Raw genomic sequence first — 20,716 nt, forward strand, 5'->3', positions numbered from 1 at the left:
AAACAATTCTGTACAGACATGGCAGAATGGGTCAGGCACTCAACTGTACAAATTGTACTGTTGTAAAGAGAAAAAAATCTTGGTTTTGATGGATTTGCAAAAAAGTCAAAATAGGGATTTTAAGAATTACTCAATCAGTGTTAATTAAAAAAGAAGTGATCATCCAGTTACTGAGGAATATAAAAATACTAAAAAAAATAATGTGAAAGCTTACTGGGAACAAAGATGCTTTACAAATCCAACCTAAATGATCTGATGCACTCTCAAAGTATGCTTTCCCCACCATCCTTTTTACTCATTTCAGCTGAAGGTTCAGATTCAGTTATTTATACCAACTGAAGTTTCCAAAATATGTGCAGATATGTAATAGGCTACACATAAAATAATCAGTTATCTGAACTATTCAGGAATGTGGTATAATACAGTTCATGACTGGCAGAGCTACAACTCAGTCTCAGCTTTTAATGAACAATTTTTATAGAAGTTGGGGTAGAAGAATGATGTTGTGGCCTAGGCTTTGCATTGGAATTCAGGATAGCTAGGTTCAGTCCCTAGCCTTTCCACAGACATTGTGTCCTTGAACAAGTCATTTAGCCTGCCAGTGCGTAAGTTCTCCATCTTCCACTTGTCAGTTCTGTTTTTATTTATATTGTGGTAGCCCATAGAGACACCAATCAGAGAGCACGGTCCTGTGATGCTAGACACTGTGCAAAGGGATGAAACAAAGACAGTCCCAAAGAGATGGAATAGTAGAATATACAGATACATGGAGAATGGGGAGGATGTGGGTGAGTTAACAGCCATCAAGGGTACATTTGCATATTTCTGTTGAGGATGGGGAGCAAAAGGAGAGGTGTTGTGGTTGCTATTACAGGTGGCCCCCCCTTTTACCTGTATGTTTGTGGGGGGGGCATGGATGACCAATATTGCCAACCACACATCTTCAGAAATAAGGAGTTATAGCCCAAAATCATGAGACTGGCTTTGCAATTGTGAGATTTAGAATGAATGAATGGTTCTTTTCCTTTTCCTTCTGGTTTTGAGTTTCCAGGGTGCAATCAGGCGATTTTTGCAGCTTTTTCCCCACACCCAGTAGGGCTTTTTTCTAAATGAAAACTGAAATTCTCATGTAAGTACTTGGCTGCAGGAGCTGTGGCTTTAAATAAAACATCAAATATTGCTGAACTTGTGGTACAATTGCAATTAAATCAACACTGAGACAAATATTGGGGGGAGATCATCTACATGAGCATTGGGGCCAAGTGGGAAATTCACTGAGCAGAGAACAGGCTAAGTGGGGAGCAGGAGCTCAGTGAGATCAAAGAAGGAGCGAGCGGGGTGCTTTGAAGCAGGGAGGTGCAGATGAAAGTGAGTGGGAATGAAGATCCTTTCCAGAAACTGCTGGGATTCCCTTTGAGACTTTTTTCCACTCGACTTCCCAAGAAATTAATTCGACTCCAGCCTTCAGCACTTGTGTATTGTTATGTGGCATACAGCAGTGCTACTCTGATGATTCATTTACTTCCCTCATTCTGTCTTCCAAAAAATGAGGCCTCCCTCCATGTGTTAATTATTTGTGTCAGGTCAGGCCTCAGCTACACTCCACAATAGACTTCACTTGTGTTCAGTATCTGAATTAGAAAACAACTGTATGCAAAGAGGCCTTATTGTACACACCTTTTGATTATTTTAACTCAGTATATATTTAAAAGACAATTCTTGTATCCTGTTAACACGGCTGAAGTGCTCTGGGTGGCCAAGGAAAATGAACTCCTGCTACAAGTCTATATCAATCAGGAAACAGAAATGTAAAATGTGCACTACATTTCATTTTTTCATCCTTAATGTACCACTTACCTGTCATGACAGGTGTATGATATGAAATTGTTTTCAGACAGTGTTGCTGATTTTTCTGTCTGTTCGTAAACAGAAACTGTTCTTCAACTTTTAATTTTTCTCAGTTTCTTCAGTAATTGTGTGTATACTTTGTTTTATTATTTGATAGAGTGGCTTGACCCACAAGATATTCTTCATTCCAATGATAAACATTACTGTTGTATTTCTGTCAAAACAAGAGAGATGGAGGTTTTGTTGCAGACTATTTTCCTTTCTGTGGCTGGTTCTCTTTTGATAAAAAGTAGCTATTATTTGTCACACTGACAGGTACACCTACTGCGGAATGCTGGCGATGAAGTTACCATCACTGTACAGTACCTCAGGGAAGCTCCATCATTTCTAAAGCTCCCATTAGGTAAGAAGAAATTAATGAGTACAGCTAATTTTTTTTCCTTTTGCAATATTTCTCATAATGAGCAGACACTGACAGAAATAATAATCTTATTTTCAGATATTTTACTGCAAGAAGCTTTATTCTTTAATGTACATTATTATTTAATGTTCAGTGAGTAAGAATATAGGCCCATATTTTAAAATATATATAGGCTTTGCTGCGCTCTGTGTTGCAATACTTAAACCAGGGGTCTCCAACCTTTTTACACTAAAGATCACTTTTTGAATTTAAGATCAACCCAAGATCTACCTTGTCCCTTCCCAGAGGCCCCACCCCTTCCCTGAGCCAAAGCCCCACTCACTCCATTCCCCCACTCATCCATCACTCTCCCTCACCCTCACTCACTTTCACCAGGCTGGGACTGAGGGGTTTGGAGTGTGGGAGGGGCCTCCAGGCTGAGCCTGGGGCAGGGGATCTGAATGCAGGAGTGAGGGGTGCAAGCTCTGGGAGAGAGTTTGGGTTCAGGAGAGGGCTCCAGGCTGGGGCAAGGGATTGGGGTGCAGGAAGGGGTACGAGGTGCAGGCTTCAGCTGGGAGGTGCTTACCACAAGTGTCTCCCAGTTGGCTGCGCAGCAGGGCTCAGGCAGGCTGCCTGCCTGCCCTGTCCCCATGCCACTCCTGGAAGTGGCTGGCTGCTGGCACATCTCTGTGGCCCCTGGGGGGAGGGAGGCAGCTGGTCTCCATGCGCTACCCACGCCCACAAAAGCCGCCTGTGCAGCTCCCATTAGCCAGTTCCCGTGCAATGGGAGTAGAGGGGACGGTGCTAGGGATGGAGGCAGCAGGTGGAGCCACCTCTGCCTCAGGGGCCACAGAGATATTATCCATTATAACCAGTGCGAGTGGCAACCTACCAGTCTAGAAAAGATATTTTTGGAGTATGATCTGCACACAAACTATAGAATGTTTTTATTCTGTGGATTTAGGCAATGTATTTGATAAGCTATATTTGTATGTTTCTAACTCTTCCACACAAATATTTTATAAAATAATTGAAAGCATTATTAATTAAATAATGATCATCAGCAAACTTCCATTGTTATAAGGCATTTTAGAGTCATTTTAAATACCTGTTTTTAGCTGATTTAAAGGCCTGAAGAAACTACTAAAAACCCAAACATGCCCAGTAGTGTTCAAAACTTGGTAGGGGTTTCTTCTGTAACTTTCCCATAGAATGTGGTTTTAGCACATCTGGCTATATAAAAAAACGTTTACGAGATACACAGAGACATGGCTGCTTGGAAAAATTAAATAAAGTTGAATCATTTCTTTCTTCTCTAGTTAAAATATGTGCATAAATTGTTATGGAAAAGATGAGCCTTATTGTACAGTTCTATGAATGTATTTCCATTTTTGCTAAGCCCAACAAATGTGCATGGAATAGAAAGCATAAAAAGGCATACGGACATGAATGATTGTCATTCTCTGTTATGTGTTATTAAGTTAGAGATTTGATCGGCCTATTAATGAGAAATGATTTAAGAGGAATTTCAAGTGATTGCTGCAGACAGAATAATGAATTTTTGGTGATAATGAATGTGGAGCTGTGAGTTTGATTTTTACATGCTTTTGTCAATATGTTCAGATTGCCATAATAAATTAAATGTAAAACACATTTCAATGTGAAGTTAGCACAATTAAGCACGCAAACAAAAAAAAAAGGAAGAATTAAATCTAAAAGCAAAACCTAAACCTTGTGCTCTTTGGCATTTGCATTGTAATAGTATTTAATTATGTAATCACATACTATTTCTAATATAATATGGTATTTATAACCTAAATAGACATACATATCTCAGATAAGCTGCCATCAAACAATATATTTACAGACAATCTCCTAATGCATACATGCACGAGGAAGAATTAACTCAAAAGTTGGCTTTTGAGCACATAACCATGCAATATGAATATTGCAATAATGTGTTTTCTTGCATTTAATTTCCCAGTGAAAATAATGAATATCTCCAATTCTCTAATATAATAGGCATTCACCAACAAAAAAAAAAAAATCAGATCCATTAATAAAGTTTACATGTCCACTTAATAGGCACCATTCAAGACAAGAGTTAAGATGTATTTATAAACCAGTGCATACATATGCCTTTAACATGTGACTAGGGAATTTAGCTATTAATTTTAATAGGAGATGTGTGACTGAATTCTCTATTCAGCTTTCAAAAATTCAACCTTACTGTAAAAAGGCTTAATCTGACAAACACTGAAACATGTGAGTAATCCCATTGAGCACTCTGTACATAAAGATATCTAACTTCCTTCATCTTTCTCATCCTGTAAAGTACAGCCAATGATCAGATGCATACTGTTGCTTGTCATGCTAAAAGGCAATCATGAGTTTGTTTTTGTATGATGTCTTATTTCACCAATTCTCACATTGTAATCCTTCCTCAGTTGAAATAATAATGGATTGTTTAATACTTTATACAGTTAAGCAATTATCTATCATCTTCTGATTTTCAGGTTCCCCTGGACCATCCAGTGATCATAGCAGTGGAGCTTCCTCACCCCTCTTTGACAGTGGTTTACATTTGAATGGAAACTCAACTAACACAGTAAGCAAATTGATTCCAGTTAGTCTGATTATAATCTGTTACCACGACCTTCTCAAACCTAATTTCAAATGGTGAATCAAAATGAATCTCTGTCAAGGGTATTATAAGGCCATTGGCTAACTTCTAAAAGTTTGAAACAATACTTTTTCAAGTGAACTTTCACATGCTTTATTGAATTTCATAGAAATACAGAAGTCAAAATATTCCTACCATGCCAGAAGGCATTTCAAGATTTAATTAGTGAGAAACCAATTTACATGCTAGGAATGAGAAAATGAAAAAGAAAAAAGGAAGGTGGGCGGGGGGGATAAGAAAATTGTAGTAGCAATATGTCTACATTGAAACAAAATGAATGCCAGCTATTTTACAAACCTCAGCATATAGTTAAGAAATGGGCAGATGTAATACCATGCAATGGTCTGTTGGATCTGCTGTTTAGAGCCGTTTTCAAGGCAGGAGATTATTCACCAAAGCCATGGCATGTATGATAGTTTTAGCAGATAGCATTGTTGCTTCTTTAATATGAAATTTGTGGGTACACAAAGAAAGAAAAAAAGAGACAAGCAGCCCCTACACCCATACCCTTCTTTTGCTGACCTGTCACAATCCTAATCTTTAAGTGCCAACTTTCCCAAAGAAGATGGGAAGGGGAGGAACAGTGATGCAACCATAGCTATGGCAACCTTTCACTTCAACCAACAGTGTGAGGCTAGTGTAGAAACAAGGAAAACTCATATTGCAGCCAGTAAAAGGATGTGGTAGGAAACTTCTAGCCATGCTTTCCCAGCAGTCTGAGAAGCATTGTGCATCAGTCCAGCTCATTGTCTCCAGGAGCTCCAACTGGGATAATGCACATCTCCAGACACTCTCACTGTGGGTCACAGTCTTGCTGCAACAGGTCTGTTGATGCACAATGCATCAAATTCATGTTTCTTCTCCATATCATCAAGGATCATTACTCTTATGTATTTTTGATTCATAGTGTCAGTTCCCTTATCCCTTCAGCTCAGGCAGTGTTGTCTGTCTCTACTGCCTGCTTGTCTGCTGCTCTCAGAAACATCATTGTACTTTCTCCCATAGCATCTTTCCTTAATGATGCGCATTCCCAAACTGATCCATAAGGCTGATACTCACTCCATCACCAGGACTTGATGACAGGTGACATTTTGATTAAAAAACTAGAGCAATATAAAATTAACATGGAATACATTACATGGATTAAAAGCTGGCTAACTGATAGGTCTCAAAATATAGTTAGGCATGGGGAATTATCACCAAGTGGGTATGTTTCTAGTTGGGTTCACAGGGATCAGTTATCGGCCCTTCACTGTCTAACCCTATGGCAAGAGACAGTAGGTGGATATACACAGCCTAGAGAGTACAGGGAAACAATGAGACAGTACTAGTCAGCACGATAGGCAGTGGTCTCAGCACACTAGCTGCCTTATCATTGTCAATTATTTTGTAGGTATCATAGCCCTTCAGAGTTTTAAGGAGAGATTTGAAGAAACAGAATGGAGCAATTTTGCAGATGTTAAAAGGAGCTCCTCCCATGTGTAAGATCACCATGGGAGAAAGCACAAAAATGCTTATTTGAAATAATTATTGTTGGATTTCTATTATTCAAGTTCACACCTAGTTTAAGACAGGGTTTAACTCTAAGAATAAGGAAGATGAGGAAGATTAAAAAAAAGAATAATGAGAAGATGAATTAACAGGGCCAGATATGTAGACAACTCTTTGAGGCAGGTACCATTTATGTTTCTACAATGCCTAACAAAATGAGGACCTGTTCCTGATGGAGGCTATGGGATAAATAATATTATTAGATACTAGAAAACTATTGCTAAGGTCTCTTTCAGATACTTCATACCTCTCCAGATTCTACACATCTCTAGGCTACTTCCTTCACCCTCCATCTGGGATGTGTGGTTTTTATGCTATGGTTCCCAGATAACGTATTGATGAGCTCCAGTATAAATGACCAGATAGAAAGTCTAGTGCATGGCTGAGGACTAAGTACGTTGGATACTATTTTGCAGTATGATTTGCCCTTTTACTGTGCTTTTTGGGAATACTCCCTCCTTTTGGGTGATTACTATGTGATGTATTACTGGTCTTGGGTACCCCATATGCTGATTTTAGTTATTGTATAAAATTAAAAATAAATTGTAGGAGTTATATGGACCCATAACAAAGAAAATCTGAGTTTGTTTCTGAGATGGAACACTAAAGTTTGTGGGCAAAGCTCAAAATCTTGTAGGGAGAAAGAAAGAAGCGGTGAATATCTAAAATAGTTTCACTTTTAAATATCCTTGAACCTGATCCCTCTGAAGTTTTACAGTCTCACAAGAGGAGCCAAGTATGCACACAAGAAACTATGGAAAAAAGTCAAAGCAGAGCAAAGTGGCCCAAGAGAAAAGTCACAACCTCCTTTCATAGGAAAAAGTTTGGAAAGGTTGCCCGTTACTCTATGAAAAAGCAGATGAAAAGGCAAGATTTCAAATGTTCTGGAAAGAAAATGGTCTTAGCTTCTGAGGTGGCCCACTGAAAGCATAGAAGCAGAGATACTTTATCAAAGTAAACTGTGATCAAAACAGGCGAGCAAAGAGGTCATGAAAATGTCAGTTGCAAACTAAAGGGTTTTTCTATTTTTTTAATAAATGTCATCATTTATACAGTTTAAAAAAAAAAAAGGCCAGACCTATTGTTTTTCATGATTTGCTCTCTTCTAAAAGTGGCCCAATTTGCTGTAATAGTTTGTGGTGATTCTCAAAACCCTTTAATGGAACTCCTGGACAGAGGAGATCAGATTGAGCAACAATAAAATGCTTGTTATTTTTCTTATTATATTGCAGTAGCACTTAGAGACCCCATCTAAGATCAGTTCCCTACTGTACTAGGCATTACACAAACATGCAAATAGTCAGAAAGAAGTCCTGCCCCAAAAAGCATGCAATCTAGAAAGACAAGACAGACAAGAGATAGGAGAGGGGAATTATTAAGTCCTTTTTACAAATCTGACTGTCTATCTTATATGGTGTTTATATGGTGCCCTTCACTATAGTTTCTGATTGCCATCCAGTCTAGTACCTTACCTGCAAGACCATGCTTTCAAGTGTGCTCACATTAGATATACACATGCTTGTCAAGAAACTGTTTCCTTAGCGATGAGTCCCATTAAATAAAAATATCCACATACTCACTGGAACTATGTGAAAGAAAGAGAAAAGTACCTTTTAGAACTGTTTATGCCTTCTTTTTACACCTTTTGCATGGTGCTTAGATTCTGTGATGAACGGTAGGCTGCTTGGTAATGATTAGTGATCTGTATCCCCCAATATAGTTGGGATTGTATGTTAGACTATCAGAGGGAAACAGAAGTTCCTATGCACTCACATGTATTCACTGGTCTTGTGGCTGGATCTACAAGCCAATAGTGTGAATAGCTTGCTCCATGGTTGGGTAGTTAGACCATCACAGGGGTATTCGTCTACATGGCCTTGCTGGTCCACTGGGAAAACCAGTTCGATGTAAAAGTATGAATTAATATGTGGCCCTGTAAAAAGGACACCATTGAGCAATATAGTTCTTGAGCCCAGACAAATGGTGAGGGTGGTGGCTTTCAGAAAACTCAGATGCCTTGAAATAGGGAGAACAGACTGGTTGTTATCTAGGAAACAAGCTGAGTCCAGGCTGGGTCCCAAGAGCCCTTTTTTTTTGGCTTCCAAGAAGAATGTAACTTGGTTCTGTTCTGTTTTCTTGTATTTTAAGAAGGATTCATATGTAATTTAGCTTGTGGTGAAGCATAAGATGAGATGAGACTAAATATGCTGAGATAAGATCCTCTTTTTTATCTCTAATGCTTTATTCCAACTGTTACATAAAAATACTTTATTTTAAGAAGGCTGTTGATCACTAAACCGCAGTTCACAGGTTCACAAAAGGAGGAAATGCAGGAGCCCAAAACTCAGCTGGACCTGAAGGGTGATAAGCGCTTGGTATGCACAGAATACTGTCATTAGATCCCAGGTGAAGAATCACATGATTCTATGCCAAGACAGTTAAGGGCAAGAGACCTAAGACCTGAGCTACGTGCTCTTAGAGACACTAATAAAGGGGCAGAGCCCTGCAACCATGACAGATACTATAGCGACAGGTGCTTTAGACATGTATGAGCTAGATAGGTGGGTTAGCTAGGGAATGTTTAGGCTGCAAGTAGCCAGTCCAGTGAGTAGCATATTCCACTTCTATCCTATCTCTACAATATATAGTTCTGGTTTTGAACATTTAGATATTGACTGTCATTTCCAATTGAACAGACCATTTTTATCTCTTGTCTAGTGAACTCTGAAGTTTGAGTTTATACTGCATATCTGTTTCCTGCCACTTTTTTTTTTAAATTTCCCTTTGAAGTTTCAAGATTTCAAATGAGTGCCCTGGCTATGAAAGTAACTTACGTAGTGTTATCTGGTAGAATCAACCACCACTCCACATCTGAAAACCTAGGATTCCATCATCAGGATGAAAACATGGTTATGAGCTGGATGAATCCTTGTTATGAGTTGAGTTAAAACCCCCATTGATGTTGATAAGTTTGAACTCACCCTTCAGATAACATAGGTGAGGGCTTATGCTTACAGTTAAGTCAAAAAGGTGAATGTGAACGTGCCCAAGGAGCTTTTGGCTGAGTATTGTTTTGCACAGATAAATGAGGGGCGGGGGAAGCTGGCATGGAGTTTTTGGATCTGATGTTGGCTAAAGAGCTTTAGGATTTATAAGCTAAGGAACTGCTCCTCTGCTCATGGTAATGTACAGGGCATTGTACATTACTTGTAAATAAACAAGATTGCAGAAAATACCAGACTTCATCAATTTCTATTTCCAGCTGGAACACCCCCAGGGCCCTGAATTTTGACTAACTGCTTGGGACAAAAAGGGGCAACCCTATTAAGAGTGTATTTCTTGAATCTCTAGTTGATTTCCAATTCATGTGGTTTCATTTAGAAATGTATGAGCATAAAATGTGACAAATACTAATATAGCTACCTTGTTTAGTACTGACTATGCTCGTGAAAGTAGTCATCATTATCTCAGTCTTCCATTGGTAATGTTGAGGAGAAAAGGGACAAGTCACAATAGATGAGCCCTGCCAGGCACATTTCAATATTTCAGATGGCAGCTGCTGCTGCAGCTGTCATGGCTTAAGTGCACTAGGTGTCAAAAGAAAATAAACAGTACAACTGTGTTGTTTCCCTTTTTCTGTTGTAATGAAATATGAGAGAGGAGAGGTCATCTTCTGCACTTTCCTTAGAAAAGCAAAGCTCTCTTTTTTTAATACTGCTGTGGAAAGGTTGCATTTCTGAGAAAGTCATATGAGAAGTAGAAAAAAAACCTATAAAATGACCTTTTCTATTCTTCTACCAGTGTAGATTTGTTCCCTTCACTATATTTTTAGTTTCCTTACCCAATCTGTTTACTACTGCCTCTGAAATTATTTTATGTCCTAGTTATTCTCAGTGTTAGGCAATGTGTTTTATAATGAGTAAAATAGCATGTAGAATGTCTAGGTTGGGATTTTCAAAAAATCTGGGCTTAATTCACTGTGAATTAATGGGAGTTTTACTATTGACTTTAGTGGGAGCAGAGCTAGGCCAATGTTAGGCATGTTTGAAAGTCCTACCCCACTAATATTTTAATATCTGGCTCACTTAATACTTCAACCAACCTTGTTTGTGCTCATTTTATGAATTTAGTCCTGATTGAGCAGGTGAGTAATCCCAACTCTATTATGCAAAGAAATTAAGTGCTTACTTATGTTCCACTGAAGTTAAAGTTAAGTACATAAGTGTTTTGTTGAATCAGGTCCTTAGACAACAACCTTCTGAAAGTGTAAATACTGCAGAGAGAAAAGAAACAAAAAAAATGTATGAGAAGTGGAACGTGAACTAACATTAACTAGCATTTACTGACCATGGACATCTAATTCCAGCCAAAGCAATAGCCATTGAAAAACTGAAGATAATATGATGATACATGATCAGGGTGGAAGGCTTCCATTTTACAAATAAGAGTTGGCTCAAACCCATATTATATTTCATCTGAAAAAAAAAAAGATCAAGAGAGATCATCAGATAAACTACCTGCTCTGGCAAGTAGTATCCAATAAGGGGACCTGCTCAGGGTTACAAGTGAAGGCCAACAGCTGATCTAGAGGAGGGGAAATTATTCCCCAAACTGTGGTGAAGATGGAAGAGCTGCAACCTCAGAACCATCTGCTATGTGCAAAAGGGTTTCTGAGAAGGGGGTTGGTGTCCCCAAACAAAGTCACTACTCTACATCTCCTCTGTCCCAAGGCCATACAGCAAGCCAATGGGTGTTCAATGAAATATGGTCCACATTTTAGGCCAAACTCCCTAATGCCTATATCATCCACATATTTTTCCACCTGAAATGTACTAACCCTAAATGAGGTCATTACCAGGTTTCTCTAGTGCAGGAGCTGAAATGATACAACAACATTGCAGTTGCTGGAATAGCCAGGGTGAGACTCATGAATAAAGGTCAACATTTTGTGGTGAATGCAAATCTGCTGTATTCTGGAGGAACTAGGCATATAAACAAGATGATACTCATCCTCCAACCACTTTTTAATCAATCACTCACAATGTGGGACCCTATTTCTGATTTATTGTTATACACCAGAGGCATTGCTATGGGTTGTTGTCCATCACTGTAGTCTACACCCTCACTGAGGAAGCTACAGATGCTATTAAAGGTTAATTCTATCAGCAACTGACAGCAGTGATGCAATCTATTCTGCTGCACATGTGACTTATTGTACTTGGAGACATCATGATGTACCGAGTCATCCCAGAAATTGGTTCAGAGCTATTCCTGGGCCATTTTGCTCCAGAGCAATAAATGATAACACTGAGATTACTGTCCTTTTGTGCTTCTCACAACATTATGTTTACTGGCAGTTTGTTCAGGCGCTTAGATATCGATCAGGAAACTTGGCTATCCAACAGTGCCCAGATGAGGAATGAGCTGGACCTGTATTAGTCCAGAATTGTCATATAGGAATGTCATACTGGGACTACAGAGGTGCAGAAGCCCTGGCAAACACTAGTCATCATCTTTTTGTGGCTAAAATGGCATTTGCTGCTCAATTTCAACTAAGTTTGAGGCACAACACATATGTAAAAATTCAGCACTTGTTAACATAATGTCACGGTGAAAAACAAATTTGATGCACTAGGTACTCTTCCGGTTGATGTAGAATTAGCCTAAATGGCCATAAGAACAGGCATCTCAGAAGCCATAGATGCCATCCAATAACCTACAAGCAATGCCCCTGGCTGTGCAATTGAGACAGTTCAAATTTTGCAAAATTGGTCAGGTTTTCTAGACCTTTAATATTTTTTTGTTGCTCTTCTCTGGACTTCCTCAAATTATTTCACATCTTTCCTGAAATGTGGCACCCAGAACTGGACACACTACTCCAGTTGAGGCCTAACCAGCATGGAGTATGGAGGAAGAATTACTTCATTGTGTCTTGCTTAAAATGCTCCTGTTAATGCAGCCCAGAATGATATTTGGGGTCTTTTGGTAACAGTGTTACACTGTTGAGTCGTATTTAGCTCGTGATCCACTATGACTCCCAGATTCCTTTCCTCAGTACTCCTTCCTAGGCAGTCCTTTCCCATTTTGTATGTGTGCAACTGATTGTTCTTTCCTAAGTGGAATACTTTGTATTTGTCCTTATTGGATTTCATCCTATTTATTTCAGACCATTTCTCCAGTTTGTCCAGATCATTTTGAATTTTAATCCTATTCTCCAAAACATTTGCAATCCCGAGACGCAGTCTCTGACCCTGAAACGTGTGTAGCTGCATCTATGTTGGAAGAGGTTCACTTTGCCATAAAGAAACTGTGAAGCAGGCATGATACTAGATCCAACAGTAGGGTGAGGGATTGTTCAGTGGCTTAAGCATTGGCCCGCTAAACCCAGGGTTGTGAATTCTAATCCTTGAGGGGGGCCACTCAGGGATCTAGAGCAAAATCAGTACTTAGTCCTGCTAGTGAAGGTGCGGGGCTGGACTTGATGTCCTTTCAGGGTCCTTTCCAGTTCTATGAGATAGGTATAATACCTGAACTACTCAGCAGTGCAATAGAGCCATGAGTAGTACTCTTCAAACTTTTTTTCCCCAGGCCTGGACTACTGGGAAGGTACCAGCAGAGTGGAAGGAAGGGACCATTGTCTCACCCTATAAGTAGAAAGTCCCATGCACTGGATATGGTAGCTAAAAACCAATAACTCTGCTCCCTGCCCCTAGAGAAGTCCTCACATATGTGCTACTCACCTGACTCCAGCCTCTCCTTGTGAAACAATGTCTCCCAGAACACTCGGACTTCACTGCTGGACAATCTACAATGGACACGATACTTGCTCTCTCATTTGTCTGAAATCCATCATGAATTTAACCAGATAGTTCTAAAGACAGTCTCAGATTTTATTGCTAGAACTGCCTTGTGGAAGGCCATACAAGAGGAATCTGTGTTCACAGTATCCTTCTGAATCTAATTCTAGATCTACATAATAATTCAGGGAACCCATAGGTCTGAGAGATTTTACACTAGATCTGGGGTAAAGCAGGGATGTGTCTTGGCCCCAGCCCTGTGGTGCTGCACAGTGAATAACCTCCTTGAACATATGTCAGCAAATATCGGTATAACTGTGAGCTTGTCTTCTTTTACCAACCTGGATTATACAAATAATGTTGGCCTCTTTGGGCAGGACACAAACAAACAGTTTCAAAGATGCACTGGAGAGCTTCCAGCACCAAGCAGCTGCCTTTGGGCTAAGGGTTTTATTTGGCAAAAACAAAAATCCAAAAGTTGGTGCAAGACATCTGTGCTTCCAGACAAACTGTTAGTAGTAGATCACTTCAGCTATCTGAGCAATAAATTGTCATCAAATGGGCACAGTCAGCCAACCATCCTGAAGAGAATTGTTTTAGCAGCCTTAGTCATGAAGGATCTAGCACAGGGTCTGGAGCCAAAAGAAGATGGAACTATATATGTTGGGTTCCCCCAAGACCTCTTCTACTCGGTCCCCAAAAAATTTAATTTGACTCCAAACTCACTGAGGTTCCTTTATTTGGCACACTAGTAAAGCTACACTGAGTTGATCAGACTCAAATGCAGAGAGTGGATGCAATGAACATCACAGATACAAAGTCATGCAACAAAACTTTTCCTTATATATATTTCTAACAACACTAGTTCTTAGCTATACACTTCATGGACAAGCTGGTTACTTTACAGGAACCAATCCCCATACAGCATGCTCTATCCATGTGCTATCCATGCATAATCTGACCTTTACTTTATTTTATATTTAGGCTCGTTTAATAATACCAGGATGTTCTTGCTGCTCTTAGCTAGCCATCCTGTCTCCAGCATACTGCTTGTTATGCCAACTTAATCTTCCATCAGCTTTCTACTTAAGGCACTAAGAAATGAGGCAAATTATTTATGTCAAGCCAGGCCTACAATATACAAAAGTACAGATTTATAAATCCTGCATACTTACGATCCTCTCATACGGATCTGAAACTCAAACGTTGCTTAGACAAGACATCTAACATGGGAGAATTCTATATTTGACATCATCTGAAAGAAAAAGAGGAACTGATCACAGAATTAAAAATAAACAGTAACTTAGGTACAAATGATGATGACTTGATCACATGTATAATATGCAAACAGAATAAAGTCTCATCCAGTGTTATATAGACTGGGTGCTTTATAAGGGCTAATTTTACAAAGCTGAAAAAAAAATTGAGCCAGAGCAGCTGGGTGGAAGAATTATATCAGAAAAATTTGAACAACAATTGGGAATTGTTTGATAAAACTTAACTGGATGCCAAAAAACCACAATCAAGGAAGAAGACTGTATTAGTTAAAAAATTGACCTGGTTTAGAAGGGAAGTAAAGGAAGCTATATATATTTTTTAAAAATGTAACAAATGGAAGAAATGGAAAGCTGATAGTAATGAATGTAAATCAGAAGCTAGGAATTGTAGACAATTGTAGGAAAGCAGAGGGACATATGAAGAAATTTGTGCCCACCAGAGTTAAGGACAATAAGGAGGAGTTTTTTTTAATATGTTAAGAACAAAAAGAATCCTAACAATGACTTTGATCCATTACTAGATGGAAATGTTAGAATTATCAACAATCATACAGAAAAGGTAGAAGTATTCAATAAATGTTTCTGTTCTGTTTTTGGGAAAAAGTTGAAGATGTAAGAACATATAAGATCACTTTCCATCCCACTAGTATCTCAGGAGGATGTTGAACAACAGCTACTACAATTAGACATTTTACAATTAGCATGTCTGGATTACTTGCATCAATGAGTTTTAAAAGAGCTGGCCAAGGAGCTTGCTGCAGGGCTGCCCAGAGGATTCAGGGGGCCTGGGGCAAAGCAATTTTGGGGGCCCCTTCCATAAAAAAAATGCAATACTATACAATACTATATTCTCGTGGGGGCCCCGTGGGGCCTGATGCAAATTGCCCCACTTGCTCCCCCTCACGGGCGGCCCTGGGAAAAATAAACCTTCTGCATCTCTGCACAAACCCAGTTTTGAGAAAACTTCTTTGCAAAGTATCACTGGTTTTCAGCATCAGCTAGTGTTAAAAGGCGCTAAAGCTCATTAGAAGGGTTGGACAAATATTTTCTGTCAAAACTTTTTCTGGATTGAAAACTAGGTGTTTTTAAAAAGCAGAAAAAATCAAGGACAATGTCTGCTTTCCTTCTAAATTTGTTGGAGGGATAGCTCAGTGGTTTGAGCATTGGCCTGTTAAACCCAGGACTGTGAGTTCAATTCTTGAGGGGGCCACTTCAGGATCTGGGGCAAAAATCAGTAATTGGTCCTGATAGTGAAGGCAGGGGGTGGACTCGACCTTTCATGGTCTCTTCCAGTTCTAGGAGATTGGTATATCTCCAATTATTATTATAATTGAAAAGCTGAAATTAGTCTGCCAAAACCTGAATATGGTTTGGGGTTTCAGAAGTGTGTGGCCAAATATTTGCTGCTTGCTGTGTTTGATTGTTTAAAGAAACAATAAAAAAAAATTCTGCTTAAAAAAAATCCAAAACTTTTGAACCACCTCAGCTTGTGACCAAATGCCTGAGCCCACCCAGTCAGAGATTTTTCTAGGTTTCTGATACTCTGATGGCTTCCTTGACTCATATCAGTCTCCATAACTTTGGGTTCATTTGGATTAGAACATAAGAACAGCCATACTGGGTCAAACCAAAGGTCCATCCAGCCCAGTATCCTGTCTACCGACAATGGCCTATGCCAAGTGCCCCAGAGGGAGTAAATCTAACAGGTAGTGATCAAGTGATCTCTCTCCTGCCCTCCATCTCCACCCTCTGACAAAGAGAGGCTAGGGACACCATTCCTTATCCATCCTGGCTAATAGCCATTAATGGACTTAACCTCCATGCATTTATCTGTTTCCTAGAGACTGGCTCCATGGGGTCCCTCACAAACTGAAGACGGTTACTTGGGTTTGTATTTAGTATAGCTTATGTACATACTCCACGAACTGAGCATTTGAGGTTGTTCCAGAATCTGGGATGAGCCTATGTTGTGAAAACTGAAATGCTCAAAATAGCACATGCATGTGGATGGACACAGGGTACTAAAATTAAATTAACCCAGGGGCTCTCAAACTGGGGATCTGGAGCCCTCAGGGGGTCACAAGGTTATTACTGGGGGTCACGAACTGTCAGCCTCCACTTCAAACCTCGCTTTTCCTCCAGCATTTATAATAGTGTTAAATATATAAAAAAGTGTTTTTAATTTATAAGGGGGAAGGTTCACACTCAGAGGTGTGCTATGTGAAAGGGGTCACCAGTATAAAAGTTTGAGAACCACTGAATTAACCCCTCTGGAGGCTCAGGGAATGTAGGGGAGGGGGATCTCCCTTGGTAGGGTTGGGAAGGATAGTGCTCTTCCCATGTGATCCCGCCCCCAGTGGCTAATTTTAAATGAAGCCACTCTCCCCAAACATGAATCTCCCTATGGCACTGAAATGAAATATAGGCTATAATTTGGCATTTGAGAAATGAAAGGGATGGTAGCCCTAGTGGAAAAGCTAACAGCTTGACTCATCTGCAAGCCTCAAACTGCTGAATGAGCTTTAGGGAAGGGAAGGCTGTGCCTCCCGAACAGCCTGGCCTTGCCCCCTATCCGACCCGCACCCGCTTCCTGCCCCTCGACTGCCCCCCCTCAGAATCCCCGACCCATCCTGCTCCTTGTCCCCTCACTGTCCCCCAGAGACCCACCACCACCATCCCAGGACCTCACCCCTGCTCCCTGTCCCCTGACTGCCCCAACCCCTATCCACCCCCCTGCTGAGTCCTGACAGACCCCGGGCATGCCCACGATCCAACCCTCTCCATTCTTTGTCCCCTGACCGCCCCCCCAACTCTGCCCCCTCCCTGTCCCCAGGACTTCCTGCCCCTTAGCCAACATCCCTGACCCCTTCCTCCCGGCTCCCTCCCTCACCCGGAGCCTCAGCGCATCCAGCAGCCTCCCTTGACAGAGGCAGCGTGGCTCTAGTGGGACCCCTGAGCTCCGCCCTGCTCAGAGCTGCATGGTAAGGGGGCGGGGCTGTGAGCTCTGGGCTGAGCTCAGCTCCTTCCGCTCATCCTGGACCTTGCAGCCCTCCCCCCTGACCATGCAGCTCGGAGTGGAGTGGAGCTCAAGGGCCCCGCCAGAGCCACACTGCAGCGCTGTCCAGGAAGGCTGCTGGATGGGCTGAGGCTCCGGGGGTTGGGCCGGGAAGGAAGCCTCAGCCATTCTTGTGGGGGCCCCTGCAGAGCCCGGGGCCTGGGGCAAATTGCCCCATTTGCACCCCCCCTCTGGGCGGCCCTGGCTTGGTGCACCATTAATGTTGATTTTCATTACATTTTAGTACACCAGGGAAGTTCCAGAAGAGTGGAAGAAAGCTAATGTTGAGCCAATATTTTAAAAGGAAAAAAAATAGATCATGTGGGTAATTATAATCCTGTCAGTCTGACATCGATTCCAGGCAAGATAAATGGAGCTGCTGATATGGGACTTAATGAAAAAAGAATTAAAGTAGGGGAATATATCTAATGCTAATCAATGTGGATTTGTGGAAAATATCTTTTTTGGATGAGATTACACATTTGGTTGATAATAGTAAGGTTGATGTAATACGCTCAGACTTCTGTTAGGCAGTTGACTTGTACCACATGACATTTTTATAAAAGAAAGATATAAAATTAACATGGTACACTATAATGGAATAAAAGCTGACTAACTGAAAGGTCTCAAATAATTGTAAATGGGGAATCATCCATGAATGGGTTGGTTCTTGACCCTGTGCTATTTAACATTCTTATTAATTAACTGAAAGAAAACATGAAATCATCACTGATAAAGTTTGCAGATCACACAAATATTGGGAGGGTGGTAAATAATGAAGAGGACAGATCACTAATACAGAGGAATTTGGATTACTTGGTAAATGGGAGCAAGCAAACAATATGTATTTTAACATGGGTAAATGTATACATCTAGGAACAAAGATTGTAGGCCATACTTCGAACATGTGGGAACTCTACCTGGAACCAGTGACTCTCAAAAAGATTTTGGGGTTGTGGTGGACAATCAGCTGAACATGAGCTCCAATTGTGAAGCTTTTGCCAAAAAGATTAATACAATCCTTGGATGCATAAATAGGAGAATCTCAAATAGCAGTAGAGAGATTATTTTACTTCTGCATTTGGCACTGGTGCAGCCACAACTAAAATACTATGTCCAGCTCTAGTGTCCACAGTTCAGGAGGATGTTGATAAATTGGAGATGGTTCAAATAAGAGCCATGAGAATGATTAAAGAATGAGAAAACATGCCTTAGAGTGACTGAGCTTCTTGAGTCTATTTAACTCAAAGAGAAGGTTAAGGGGTGACTTCATTACAGCCTATAAATACTTACCTGGAGAACAAATATTTAATAAAGGGCTCTACAATCTAGCAAAGAAAGGCATAACATGATCCAGTGGCTTGACGTTGAAGCTAGACAAATTCACACTGGAAAAGACGACATAAATTATTAACAGTGAGAGTAATTAACCATTGGAAGAACTTAAAGTAGATGGTGGATTTTCCATCACTGACCATTTTAAACAAGATTGGGTGCTTTTCTAAAAGCTATGCTCTAAGAATTATCTTGGGAAAGTTTTATGGCCAATGTTATACAGTCAGTCTGGATGATCACATTGGTCACTTCTGGCCTTGGAATCTCTGAATGTATGAGTACGTTTAGGAAAGAAAAAATCATAAGGAAAATTCTGATTAATAGTAAAGTCACTGGATGAGTAGTTTTCTGTTCCCTGAGTGACCAGAGCAGGGGCTGCACTAGAGTAATCAGGAATTTGCTAGAACCAGTTAAGGCAGACAGGCTGATTAGAACACTTGCAGCCAAGCAAGGCAGGCTAATCAGGGCACCAGGGTTTAAAAAGGAGCTCACTTCAGTTTGTGGTGTGCATGTGAGGAGCTGGGAGCAAGAGGTGTAAGCAGCTGAGAGTGTGTGCTGCTGGGGCACTAAGGGAGTACAAGCGTTATCAGACACCAGGAGGAAGGTCCTGTGGTGAGGATAAAGAAGGTGTTTGGAGGAGGCCATGGGGAAGTAGCCCAGGGAGTTATAGCTGTCATGCAGCTGTTACAGGAGGCACTATAGACAGGTGCAATCCACAGGGCCCTGGGCTGGAAGCTGGAGTAGAGGGCGGGCTGGGGTTTCCCCCAAACCTCCCAACTCCTGATCAGACACAGGAGGAGCTGACCCAGAGCCTGTGGGTTCCACCAGAGGGGAAGATCAATGAAGTGAGCAAATCTGCCAATAAGCGCAGGACTCACCAAGGTAAAGGAGGAACTTAGTCACAATATAAAATGGAACATATTCAGTTTTGAACATCATCTTATGTTTAAAGGTGGGCTCTCTCTTGAACACTTCCTAAGAGTCCTAGTAACAGGACTTTGATAAGTCAGACCTTAGGATGCATCCAAAAGGTGTAGGAAAGTTACTCTGCTACTTAGTTCCCCAAGAGGGGAGAGTTCTTTTCCTGAGGACCACCTAAAGAATGTAACAGAGAGCTTAGCACCTTTGAATATCTCACCACTTTTTAAGAGCCTTTAGGCACCCTAGTGTGACAATTTTGGCCAGAATAAGTATTTGAATATATTTAAATATTAAATATCATATTAAGCTTATTTTTCTTTCTATATTTCACAGAAAAAAATTGCTTTTCAAAAGTTCTCAGTGAATCTCTCTATTGAGTAATTGGCAAAAAAAAGTACATCAAAAGATAAATACCTTGATACATAACCCCTCCTCTTTTTTTTTTTTCTTTTTCCAAACCAATATCAGGAAAAAACACTAAAATACATCATGATCTGTCTTTCTACAGACCTGCTTGTGCTTGATTTTTACAGAAGTAATTCAAGTAATTTAATTATACACTTATGTAGAATGCTACATTTCTCAAGAATATCAGATAGAATGAATGCCCAAATTAGCAGTAAAGACTGCAAAGTAAAAATTAATATGTGACTAAAGCATTTAAATCAATACAAAATTAATGCAGTAACCTCTGCCACTGATTCTCCAGCTTTGTTGTTTATGTATTTATTTACTTATTTATAGTTCATTTTTACCATTTAGCAGAAATTCACTGAAAGTTAAAGAACTCTGGAGGTTATAACATTCCATCATTATCTGATCCAGGACCATTAGAAACTCTTTACAAGT

General features: G+C 40.3%; 1 protein-coding gene across 1 annotated transcript in view; it reads left to right on the plus strand.

Moving 5' to 3' along the window:
- Positions 1–20,716, plus strand: part of SNTG2 (syntrophin gamma 2) — a 272,147-nt gene that overhangs the window by 118,429 nt on the left and 133,002 nt on the right. Inside the window, exons 7-8 of the mRNA XM_050951641.1 lie at positions 2,164–2,251; positions 4,765–4,856. Coding sequence (XP_050807598.1) covers positions 2,164–2,251; positions 4,765–4,856 — 180 coding nt within the window. The remainder of the gene's footprint in view (positions 1–2,163; positions 2,252–4,764; positions 4,857–20,716) is intronic.

This window comes from Gopherus flavomarginatus, chromosome 4, assembly GCF_025201925.1.
Source record: "Gopherus flavomarginatus isolate rGopFla2 chromosome 4, rGopFla2.mat.asm, whole genome shotgun sequence".
Taxonomy (NCBI): Eukaryota; Metazoa; Chordata; order Testudines; family Testudinidae; genus Gopherus; species Gopherus flavomarginatus.